Raw genomic sequence first — 13,523 nt, 5'->3', positions numbered from 1 at the left:
ATTGCTCTTATTAGTAGCAGTAATGACATATGATGCAAGAAACCAAGCATATAAATCATCAGCCAAAAAAAAAAAAAAAAAAAAAAACCTTCCCATATCATCTGTTCATCACCTGAAATGATTTGTCTATATCCTTGAATTTACTCAAACACAATTTAACTTATTTCCCATCATGTTCATAGTCTGAGCAAAAGGAAAAATGGAATTAGCATTGAGCTTTCTCAATCCATACAAAGCCTTAAACACCTCAATCAAACCAGCTTGGAGGTGCTGCCACTCGACCAGTGGTTTTCGACCTTTTTTTACTAAAGGCACCCCTAAGTAATTTATTTTATTTTGTGGCACCCCTACTCAATTTTCTGCCTGTTATATCCAACTGTGTGTGTGTGTGTGTGTGTGTGTGTGTGTGTGTGTGTGTGTGTGTGTGTGTGTGTGTGTGTGTGTGTGGGTTTATGAGAACCCCAAACACGAGAGGTATTAGAACCTATAGTACTTAGTACCGTGCTTGGGTTGAAGGTTGAGAAGACGAAAGAAGATATTTGTTGATATTGGACTTGAACTTCTGTAGATTGTAATTTTCAGGAAATACATATGAAGGAAGGTTGTTCCAGAAAACGGCAGTTGAATGAATAAATGAGGAAGATGAAAAGTTGGTTCTGTGGGTTTGAAGTTGGACAGTAAATGGATGTTGGCGGGTGGCAGCACGTGTTCGGACTGTTTTGAAAGAGAGAGCGGGAATTATAGAAGCCAATTCAGAAGAACAGTGCCCATGGAAGTATCTGTAGAAGAGGCATGCAGCAGAAAGAGTGCATCTATGAGAAAGCGAGTGGAGAGACTCTGTTAGAGATGAATCATTAATTAACCTAAATGCCCTCTTCTGAATGGAATCAAGAAGCCTGAGAGAGGTTTTGGGGGCACCACCCCAGATGTGGGAACAATATTCCATGGCAGGGCGGATTTGCGATTTATACAGAGTAAGCAGCTGTTTGGAAGAAAAGTAACGCCGAGAGCGAAAGAGAAAACCAAGTTCTTTAGATGCAGAGGAAGCAATATTTGTAATGTGCTTGTGCCAAGAGAGATTAGAAGACAGAGTAATCCCTAAAAGAGATATATCATTTTGCCTAGAAATCGGAGTGTCACTAAAGATAAGCATAGGAGCAGAAGAATCCTTTTTGCGAGATATAACACAAGATTGAGTTTTAGAAGGGTTGAAATCAACTAAATTGTCTTTGCCCCACTGGAGAATTACATGAAGATCAGCATTTAAGGAATTGGCAGCAGATTTTCGAGAACTTGAAGCTGATTGAGCTGGACAAGGTTTCTCAAAATGGAAAGTTGAATGCAATGTGCTATCATCGGCAAAACTATGGATAGGATTTCCAGTCAATGGAAGAAGGTCATTGATATTCAAGAGGAAAAGAGTGGGAAAAAGAACTGAACCTTGGGGGACACCGGCATTAATGGAGAAGTTAGAAGACAGAGAGCCATCTACCATCACCCTCAGTGAGCGATCAGAGAGAAAACTGGATAACCAATTACTAAAAACAGTTGGCAAACCATAAGATGGAAGCTTGTTTAGAAGACCTTTATGCCAATCACGATCAAAAGCCTTTGAGATGTCAAGAGCAACTACTTGTGTTTCACCGAACCTTTCCATTGAATTAGTCCATAAATGGGTAACATAAGCCAGAATGTCACCAGTGGATCGACACTGATGGAATCCATACTGGCGATCGTTGATCAGACGGAAGGTTTCTAGGTAGTTTAAGAGTTGGCGGTTAATTGATTTCTCCATTACTTTAGAAAGAGTAGAAGTAATTGCAATGGGACGATAATTGGATGGGAGGGATTTGTCACCCTTTTTAGGAACTGGCTGGATATGAGCAAATTTCCAAGCAGAAGGAAAAACACCTTTGGAATAAGAAAGTGAAAAAAAGGCGGCAAAGAATAGGAGTAAGTTCAGGAGCACAGGTTTTGAGAACAAGTGGAGAAATACCATCAGGACCTGGAGCTTTCTTAGTATCAGGATTCATCAAAATCCTTCTGATATCCTTTTGACGGAAGACCACAGGAGGCATTGAATGGAGCGTGTTAGGAATGGTGGGAGGTGTTTTACCAAGATCATTAATACATGAGCTCGAAGAAAAATGGGATGCTAGCAGGTCAGCTTTATCCTTGGATGAAGTGACAACAGAACCATCTGGTTTGGACAGAGGTGGGAGCAGAGATGGGCAAAAGTTGCGGCCAATAGCTTTGGCAAGAGACCAGAATGCTCGGCTACCATTAGGGGAAGAAGCAAGTTTCCTACTCTTAGTCAGTTCAAACTCTAGTTTGGACTGATTAATAAATGCTTTACAATTGTTGCAAGCTTTGGTGTAGGCAGAAAATAAAACTGAAGAATTAGAAACAAGCCAATTACGATATGCAACATTCTTCTCTTGGACAGCCTTAGCACATTTATTGGAAAACCAAGGTTTAGATAAAGGAAGAGATTTTAAAGTGGAGTGTGTGATAAAGGATTCCATTCCTGCAAGAATAATTTCACTGACACGATCTGAGCAAACGTTGACATCAGAAGTTTTGAAACAGTAATCCGACCATGGAAAAGAAATCTTGCAGGTCATCCCATTTTGCATTCTTGTAATGCCAAACAATACAAGGTTGGGAATAGCCATGAGATAAAGGTTCCATTGGAGAAGAGACAATCACCAAGTTGTGATCTGAAGTGCCTAAAGGACCTCTCACTTCAACCTTGTACTTAGAAGGGTTGTTTGTGAGAAAAAGATCAAGCGTATTGGCTGTATGATTAGGATTGTCCGGTATTCTTGTAGGTAAATGAACAATCTGTGCAAGGTCATTAGTAATTGCAAAAGCCTCAGCATCTCGACCTGCTGGGTCGGTGTGACTAGAAAACGGAAGCCAGCTGGAGTTGTGAACAATAAAATCACCAAGGAAAATTACCTCACTGTTAGGAAAGCTGGACTGGAGAAAGTCAAGTTGAAAAGAGAGGAAGTCAAAGAGCTCCAAGTGATTAGTGGAGTTGGGAGAACGGTAGAGACAACAGATGAATTTGACACAATGAGGTAGAGAGATTTTAAGCCAGAGAAGATCAAAGAGAGGAGATTCCAAATTTCCAAGTCTCTGACAGGGAATATCAGAACGGACATATGCACAAGTACCACCTTTGAGGTGAAAGGAATCATACAGCAAATAATTTGGACATCTGAGATGAGCAGTAGTTGAATCAACTGATAACTGAGATTCAGTCAGAAAAAGTACATGGGGTTTGGAAGACTGCAAGTGGAAATGGACATCGTTGAGATTGGAATTGAGACCACATATATTTGTGAAATGAATTAGGAAGTCCTTGGGAGGTTTAGATCTTTTCGCAGATAAGCTTGCTCTATTATTTTGACAATTCATGGTGTATTCAATAGTAAGAAAAAGTGGGTGGGACATGCTGTATGAAGTAATGAAATTTTTGGATATGGCGTACATGTGGTAAGAATATACCCAGATCCATGACATAACGTGGCCTCGACAATGCTCCCCGCATACACACTACTCGGACTCCCTCCAGTCACTATCTAGCAGAGTAGAGGTAGCAAGATTATACACTAGCTGATCCGGAAGCCTCCTAGAGAGTTACCAATAGGTTTGGTCCAGTGTACTATCTAGCAGCCGGCCTGCAAACACCGTTTTAGAGCTGTACCCTCGAAATGTAAAGAATATTGGATCTCGCCACGACATTCATCATAACCTCAAAAATCATCAATCATACTGCATGATGGAAGAGATAGGGGAGGGTTGGCCGGAACTTAGCTCTAGAGTTTAAACATGGGTTCCACCAATTCAAGCCTCCAATAAGCAAAGTGGTGGTATTTCACCGGTTGATGAGAGTCATCTACCACCTAGTACTGCCTGGTAACATAGAGGGGCGGCGTTCCTCCATGTGGTGTGGGCGCCACACCTCGACCCCTGCTTACGTTGGTTCACACCTGGGTGGTCACCCACCATGTACTTGTGCATGAAGGTTATACCCAGGATTACTAACAGTCCCACCATCGTGAAGGTGCAAGCAGAGGATTTGGCTGTCATAGACCGTCTGGACTTCACCGAAATTGGGTCCACTTGACTTGAGTGTCACCCGAATATCAGTTCCATCAGCGTTTTAGACTCCCAGGTAGCAAGAACAGCTTGTCTGGCATATCTGAGAGAATGTCTGTGACAACCTCAAGGACCTAATAATATAAAAAAAATGTTATATGATAGTTATTACAATAATATAATTGACTCTTGATTTTTAAGTCCTTATATAATTTTCATATAATTTAAGTCCTTATATAATTTAAGTCCTTATATAATTTTCAGCACTCACCTCATATGAGGTGAGTGCTGAAAATTAAGCTAAGCTAGACATACAATCTAATAATATAATTATAAACAAAATTACAATTCATAATACAAATTATTAGCATTAGTAAAGGTATACGGTGCAAGAAAGCAAGATAATGCAGAATCAGCTGAAAAAAAAAAAAAAAAAAAAAAAAATCCCCTCCCATTCGTTCCAAATGCCTGTCCAGCTCAGCCTTAAATTCATTTAGGCTATCAACTTCCGCAATAAAAGATGGAAGTCTGTTCCACCAATCAACCACCCGCTGGAAAAAGGCAAACTTCTGCACATCTATTCTACAACTATCTTTCTTCAATATGAATCTATGCCCTTAGGGTCTTAATCTGAGCAAGAGAAAGAATTCCATCAGCATTCAGCTTGCTCAACCCATTCAAAAAGCCCTATACATCTCAATCAGATTACCTCGCAGGTGCCAACTCTCCAGGCACTGTAATTTGCAAAACTTAAGCCTTTCTTGGTAAGAGCACCCTTTTCTTCCACTCACCAATCTGTTTGCCCTTCTTTGTACTCAATCTAGCAACTCTACATCCTTCATAAAATGAGATCTCTAGACCTGTATGCAGTACTCTAGGAGTGGCCTAACTATTGCCTTGTACAAAGGGGATATTCAACTCATCACTGTCCCTGCTAGAAAATTCCTATATTTCATTGACAAGTCTCCACGACTTGCCCTCGCAGCCCATCTGCAATGCTCAGCAAATTTCATATTAGACTGCACAATTACTCCCAAGTCTTTTTCACCTTCCACTTCCCCGAGTGTAGTACCACACAGTTGGTACGTTTTTCTTCAGTTATTGCTACCCATATGCAATACTTTACATTTGTCAATGTTAAATTTCACTTGCCACTTCTCAGCCCATTTTCCCAACTTATCTAGATCCAGTTGGAGTAGCATACTGTCGTTAACAACCCTGCCAACCTTTGTATCATCTGCAAACTTGGACATTAATTCTGATATAACTTCATCAATACCATTGATGAATACACAAAACAACAATGGGCCCAGCACCGAACCCTGGAGAACTCCACTAATAACATTTGTCCATGAAGAGCAGTGTCCATTGATTATCACTCTCTGTCGTCTCCCACTCAAACATCCCTTTATCCACTGTAGCAACTTACCCTTAATGCCATACCCCTCCAATTTGTACAGAAATCTTCCATGTGCAACAGAATCAAAAGCTTTCCTGAAATCCAAGTATATGATATCAAAATTGTTTTTGACATTCAGTTCCTTTATAACCACATCATAGTATCCAATCAATTTGGTCAGACAAGACCTCCCTTTAACAAACCCATGATGTGTCTTAACTATTACTGCAGTCTTGTCTACATGGTCCTGCAATGCTTCTTTAACTAGTGACTCCATTATTTTCTACAGAGGTGCCTCCGTAGCCAGGTGGGCAGGAACAGCAGTGCGTGGCACATTCTTCTTGATTAAACCGGGGTTCGAGCCAGTGACCACCAAAAACGGAAGATGTGGAAAGGTTAGGGAATGACCACCGCATATATGGTGGTCATTTGCCGGAGCAATATGGCCTCAGTTGCTTATACTCCTAAAAACCAAATAACAAACAACAATTTTCTACAAAACACAAGTTAAACTAATAGGTCTATAGTTACTTATGTCACCGTTTGAACCCCCCCTTTGTAAATTGGTGATACATTTGCACACTCCAGTCCATGAGGACCCCCCCCTGAATCCAAGGAAGCTCTCATAATTATGGATATGGGTTTGCTTACTTCCTTTGCTGCCTCCTTTAATATAACTGGATAGATCCCATCCACCTTGGGTGTCTTCCTCATGTTTAACTTCAATAATTTCTCCTCTACTTTGCTCTCAGTTATTACAAAATTACTTAGCTCCCTGTTAGAGTTTGATAAACTTCTGGCATTCCCCTCATTGAATAACTCCTGATGTATGAATGTAGATGCAAAATACTCATTCAGTTTATCAGCTGCCTGAGCATGATCATCAATAATCAACCTATCTATGTTAAGTGGTCCAATCTGATTCACCCAGGGGCTTACACTGGTGAGTATGGGCTTGGCACACCCAGGGTCCTAAGCTGGATATCATCATTCTTCTTTTTCTTGGTGATTCCCTTTTACTTCTGACCCTTGCACTCACTCACACTCTCTCTCTCTCTCTCTCTCTCTCTCTCTCTCTCTCTCTCTCTCTCTCTCTCTCTCAGGGTTAAAAAAAAAAAAATTTTTTTTGGCTGGTGCAGTATAAGCCTCAGGCTTTCTTGCACCATATGGCTAATAATAATAATAATAATAATCCCTTTCCTTCTAGAGTTTACATAAGTAAAGAACTCTTTGCTGCTGTTTTTCTTTGCATCCTTTGCCAAAGGTTTCTCGTAATCTGCCTTCGCCTGCCTAATCTCCTTTGTGACTTGATTACAGACAAGCTTACATCTGTCATATCTGCTTTTTATGTCACTTGATAATTTATATGCATTCCATACATTTTTCTTCTCTGCCATGAGTCTCATTAATTCATTTGAAATCCATTTAGGCCTGAACCTTGAACAGTATTTCTTAGTTGGAATGAAAAGCCTAGTAGCCTCCAAGATTAGGTCCCTGAAGGTTTCCCATTTAGAATTCAACGTTGGTAACATCATCAGTTGTTCCTACTGTACAGAATTTAAAAACAGTCTTAGACCCCTGTAGTGACCTTTACATAGCAGTGGTTCATTTATCTGCAAATTCTTAATGCATGAATAATCACTGCTGATAATCAGATCAAGAATATTACTCCCTCTGGTTGCCCGGCGAACATGCTGCTGTAGAAAACAGTCATCCAATAAATCCAAAAAAGTCTTGCTAGTGTGCAAGTGACCAACCCACAAATTCCAGTCAATATCTGGAAAGTTAAAATCCCTCATTATAAGACATTCTGATTTACTGGCCCACTCTATATCTCTGCACAAATGCTCATTATATTCATCAGAATCATTAGGCCTGTAACACACACCCACTCTCATTTTTCCTTTCCCAGTGCTTATGTCAGACCAAATAGACTCAACATTGCATTGTCCACCAACATCAATTGGATGCACTTCCTTAGATTTTATGTGTTTCTTAACTAATAGCATAATCCCTCCTCCCTTCCTGTTCTGTCTATCCTTTCTATACACGTTGTACTCCCAAATTCCAATTCTGCACTGCTTATATCTGTGTGACACCATGTCTCTAATATCCCAACAATATCTGCCTTTGATGTCTTGACTAGCACTTCAAGCTCATCAAATTTATTAACTATACTCCTAGCATTGGTGTACATGCAAGTATACATGCATCTGTTTCTACACTATGACTCTTGGAAATCTCTATTGTCTTGCTTTCCATGCTGCTGCTGCTGTTGCTCATTCCAATAGAAGCAATGCAAGAATCATTTTTGCCTCTGCTTGCAGCCACTGTTAACCTTTTAGTCTGTGTATCCTCTCAAAGCTAGAAGTTTTCTGACCCACCTAAGACTGCCTCAATTATATATATATAATTTTATTCTTTATATAGAGGTACTAAATAAAGATTAATTATAGATCGCCACAAAATTAAAAAGATACCGTACACCTTTTTATAATGAAATAAATATATAAATTTTAAAAAAATAATAATAATAAATTTAAGTAACTTAAACCCAAATTACATGGCTCCCCTGAAACATTGCAGCACCCTAAGGTGCCACGGCACCCCAGCTGAAAATCACTGCTCACAATGTTCATGGTATTTCTCTCAAAGATTATACCAGGTATTTCATAACATGGGCCATACTCTCAGAATCAATTCAGTAGACATGAAAACAATGAAACACGTTTATACAAATTCTGAGTGGCTATAGAGCTATGGCTGTTTAAATTTTACAAAGTGGCAATGAAATTTTCCAGAAGAAAAACCTAGATGAAAAGAAGAAGAAAAACGGACATATTTTAAAATGTTTATTCATACTAGGCATATGTTTACTTAATTAAATGTGAATATAAATAAATGAATAAAAATAACAAATAAGAATAAGCAGATGGACAGACAGAATAGATACCTAGTAAAATATTTATTCATATTAGGTAAAGGTTTGCTTAATGAAATATGAATATACAGTCAGTGATCATTGAATTTTGACCATCTCACATGTAACGGACTATGTCGCATAGCTCACAGTATAAAACCCTGACACGCTTAACATGGTAGAGAAGTGGTAATTTTCATCTGATTATGCAAGTCAAAGTGATAAAGTAGCAGTTATGGGATGTAGTAAAGATACCACGGAGTTTCAAAAGGGCACAACTGTGGGAGCTAGTGTGTTAGGTGTTTCCATATTGGAAATGGCACATCTTGTTGATTGCTCACTGTGGTTAATGTGTACAAAGAATAGTGCCGAACACTTCAAACCACTTCCTGCTAATAGAACTGTAAAGGATTAAACAAGTTTTGAAGACTGGAAATGAGTGTGCTGGTTGGATGAGTCCAACTATCTGACACAACACACATCATCAACATGCTGATGATGACTTTGAACATCAGACATTTTTATAATATAGCACCAGCATGAAATGAAATTCCAAGTTCAACATTTACTAAATCTTGGAGAAAATCTGGTGCAAGTCTTACAGAACTAATGAGAGTCCTGAAATACAAGAAGATAATAAAGAACATAGTTTATTAACTGATTTCAGGCAAACTGAAGGTTCCAAAAATTGAGCCCAAGAAGAAGATATAGATCAAGAAGGCATTCTAATTCCCCCCCCCCCATACTTTTAACACTGGGCAGGATGGCAATATTAGAATATCTGTGTATTCTAGATTCTAGTATTCTGAAATGTAATTCTGCCACTTCCCAATCAGTTAGACTTCTGCAACAAGATTTAGCATCTATTTGCAGATTAACTCCTTTCTCAATGAAATAACTTTTGTTTCCTATGATTCATTCCATGTACTTTCATTTTTTGGAGATATTTTCTTTCTTGTCTAGTTCCTGAAAATTAAAACTGATAGAAATTTAACTCCACTGATAGGTTTTTATTTTATGGCCTCCAATACCTCCCATTCCTACTATATAACCTATTTAAGATATCAGAGTTATAACATACTTTTATGTTTGGGACTTAATAAATTTAATATTATTAACTACTTAAATCATATTTATTAAATTATTTTAGTTTTAACATATTATATAAATTTTTACCATAAAAAACAAATTACAATGAGATTACTTTATATAATTATCATGTTATTTACCATGCATGCTATGAAAACAGTCTCCAAACCATAATGCCACCACCTCCGGCCTGCTGAACACCAAAAGTGCATTTGGGTGCCATGGCCTCACATAGCTTTCTCCAATATAACAATCATGTTATTTAGCATAGGGAAAAAAAAAGCAGTCAGAGTTCATTTTATAATGCATATTTATTAGAAGCATAGTAAACACAGTGCTCCTGAAAATAATACCTACTTTGAATTTGATTTTCAAATTGGTATAGATGGCTACTCTGGTATCGATGTGACGAGGTATTATTAGTCGTGGTTCTACAGCTAACACATATAAATGTCGGAAAGCTTGTAAATGATACCTGTAATATAAAAATTTCATACTTATAGTCAATCATATATAAATAAAAAAGTATAGCATGCTATTTTTTTATACCATGAAACAAGATAGTATGAATCAGAGCTGTACTACTCAATATGTTCTACGTAGATAATAATATTAGTAAAATAATAAGAGGAGTTTACCTCAATATAGTGCGTAGAACACTTCCTTATGATACCCTCCAGAAATTAAAACGAAAAAATCGAAAACTTACCGGTACATTAGAGTAAAAAATAAATAATTAAATAATCAATTTAACACAATTCAAATCAATATAAAACAATTAAAAATCAAATTAACGCAATTAAAAGAAATTAACGTAATTAACAGAATAACGAAAAATTTCAAAACGATTTTCCTTCCTGAAGCTGACAACGCTTTTCGACCGTATGTCGTGATCACAGGAATGAAAATTACCGAATCGGGTTAAACCTGACACTTAAATAGAGATTATTTGTCTTCGCGCATGCGCGTAAAGGTCCACGCATCGGAGATCAAATATGGCCGCCGAACATTAACAGAATTCTCGTGTAATTTAATTTCAACGGTTTCTGCAATTAATAGCCGCGTATAATTATGTTGAACGTTAAGTATTTTGGCCTCGTTAAAAAAAAAGTATGTTTTTCGTTAATGGCATGAAAGGCTAATTCTGACGCTGCTGAACGAGAAGCACGGACAGAGGCTTCACGTTGATTTACACGAATATTAAGAGAAAATCGGGTCGAACCCTGATAAGACGAGTCGCAATCACCACAAGAAATGTTGTATACCAGATCATTAATTTGTGTTGCGAACGCTGAAAGAACCGAGCGATTGTTCAGTATAGTGTGTAACTTCCGTATTGGCCTAGCTACAATTTTAAATTCGGTATCTTTAAAGAATCTGTTAAGCTGTTTGTGCCACTGTTCAACGTATGGGAGACAGAAATAAAGTATTTTTTGATATTACTATTGTTGATTGGTGTAGTATTTTGTATCCTATCCTTAGCTTGTACCCTAATTCGGTTTATTGTGGTAATGGAATAACCCCTGTTTAAGAATCTGCTAGTTAATATTTGTATTTCTCAGTACAAAGCAGAATCCATCGTTGAATATTTATAAGCATTAAGAAATTGATTAAAGATAATCGATCTTTTGTAGGTGAACGGGTGATATCTATTATAATGTAGAAGCATACCGGTGTTTGTAGGTTTTCGATAGATGCTAAATTGTATTTTATTCGAGTCCCGGGTAAGCGTGAAATTTAGAAAGTTTAATGACTTTGTATCTGATGTAAATTTGAGTCTAGAATGAATATTATTAAACGAATGTAAAATGTCTTGGACAGTATTACTATCGGTAATAACTAGAACATCGTCTAAATACTTCCCATAGTATGTGATATGGGTTCGAAAAGGTGTCAAATGTATCTGCTCAATCATTGAGAGATAGATCTCTGAAATTAAGCCACTCAGGTTCAAACCCATTGGTAATCCAAAAATTTGTTTGTACACCTTGTCTCGAAAGGTGATGTAGTTAGCCTCAACTAACAGTTTAATTAAGTGAAAAATTTCCTTAATAGGTAGCTTCGTATAATTAATCGGTGTCGAGTTTTTATTTAACATATCCCAAATAATATCTAATGTGTATTCAACGTTTACATTCGTATATAATGAGGTAACATATAGTGAGAATAAATTGTCATTGTCGCCGAGTCTACAGTCTTTAAGCTTATTAAATAATGTATCGTAGTTCTTAATCCCAAATTGTATTACCTGTCTAAAGGGTTTTATAATGTTATAAACATGTGTGGCTAAGGATGAAAATGCCGAGTTCCTGTAGGAAACAATAGGTCGAATAGGAAACCCAGTCTTGTGTAATTTTACCTGACCGAAAAGTGCAGGAATATTGTATGTTCTGGACTTCAATTCCTTTAACTGAACCATAGTAATGTAGTAGTTTTTTCGATACGTGGTTAACGTTTTATTGTATTGATTGACCAAATTGGTAAACAGTGCCGGGTCTACTTCACGATAAGTGGAGGTATCTGACACAACTGAATCTAACTTATTAATATAATCATGTTTATCTAGTATTACCACTGTATCTCCTTTATCTGCCCTCTGTATAATAATGTCCTTATTTCCCCGAAGTTCTCGTAAAGCTGAACTGTCATGTGTATTCAATTTAGGAAGTCGCGTTTCTTTTATGTAATTCACACACTTGGATTTCAGGAAAGTTTTTATAATCTGAGAGCAAAGTGGAGGAGAAATTGTTGAAGTTAAACATAAGAAAGGCACCTGGGATTATTGTACAAATTGGAGCAGTATGGTATTAAGGGTAAGTTGCAACAATGGATAAAAGAGTGGTTGAGTGGGAGAAGACAGAGAGTGGCAATAAATGGACACTGCTATTCGTGGACTAATGTTATTAGTGGAGTCCCACAGATTTCGGTGTTGGGCCCACTGTTGCTTTGTATATTTATCAATGATATTGATGAAGGTATATCAGGCTTAATGTCGAAGTTTTTAGATGATACAAAGGTTGGCAGGGCTTTTAATGACAGTAATGGCAGTGTGCTACAGCAACAGGATCTAGAAAATTTGGGCAGATGGCCTGAGAAGTGGCAACTAAAATTTAACATTGACAAATGCAAAGTACTGCATATGGATAGAAGAGGAACGTACCAACTGTGTGGTACTACACTTAGGGTGGTAGAAAATGAAAAAGACCTGGGAGTGATTGTGCAGTTAGATATGAAGTCTTCTTAGCAATGCAGACAGGATGCCAGAGCAGGTCATGTGGTATTTTCAGTGATATACAGGAATTTTGCTATCAGGGGAAAAGGAGGTGATTTTGATTTGATTTGGTAGTTGTTGGCGCATCGGCTTCTGTGGCCATATTGCACCTCCCAAGGTTTTTGCAGTACTTTGATCCAAGCCCGAGGCGGGAATCGAATCCGCGACCTTTGGGTTGCCGAGCAGGTACTTTACCCACTCGGCTAGCCCGGTCGGCGGGAAAAGGAGGTGATTATCCTTTTGTATAAGGCAATGGTCAGGACACGCCTTGAGTATTGCGTACAGGTCTGGTGGCTTCATTTTAGGAAGGATGTAGAGTTGCTTGAGTGAGTACAGAGAAGGGCAGCAATATTGGTAAGGGTAACGAAGGGATCCTCTTACTAAGAAAGGCTTACGTTCTGCAATTGCAGCGGCTGGAGACTAGGCACCTGAGAGGTGATCTGATTGAGATGTATAACGCCTTGAATGGGTTGAGCATGTCTGAATTCTGATGTGATTCTTCCAGTTGCTCAGATTATGAACCTGAGGGGGCATAAATTCAAGTTGAGGAAAGACAGTTGTGGAATAGATGTGCAAAAATTTGCCTTTAGCCAGCTGGTGGTTAATTGCTGGAACAAACTTTCATCTGTTGTTGTGGTAGTTGATAGCTTAAATAAATTGAAGGAGGAACTGAACAAACTTTTAGAGGGAACTGTTGTGTGAAATTGTTTTTTTTTTTTTTTTGGCTGATGCTATAT

The 13,523-nt window shown here is 38.1% G+C and overlaps 1 protein-coding gene across 1 annotated transcript in view; it reads right to left on the bottom strand.

The window, feature by feature from the left end:
* shtd (anaphase promoting complex subunit 1) overlaps nucleotides 1-13,523 on the bottom strand; it is a 989,031-nt gene that overhangs the window by 175,084 nt on the left and 800,424 nt on the right. The window contains exon 37 of the mRNA XM_090370159.1: nucleotides 9,873-9,990. Within this exon, the coding sequence (XP_090226285.1) occupies nucleotides 9,873-9,990 (118 nt within the window). The remainder of the gene's footprint in view (nucleotides 1-9,872; nucleotides 9,991-13,523) is intronic.

The sequence above is a fragment of the Mastigoproctus giganteus genome, chromosome 3 (assembly GCF_048544385.1).
Source record: "Mastigoproctus giganteus isolate SK-2022 chromosome 3, ASM4854438v1, whole genome shotgun sequence".
NCBI classification, from domain to species: Eukaryota; Metazoa; Arthropoda; class Arachnida; order Uropygi; family Thelyphonidae; genus Mastigoproctus; species Mastigoproctus giganteus.
Note: the sequence above shows the minus strand (reverse complement) of the source record. Positions and strands in the feature narration are given on the sequence as shown.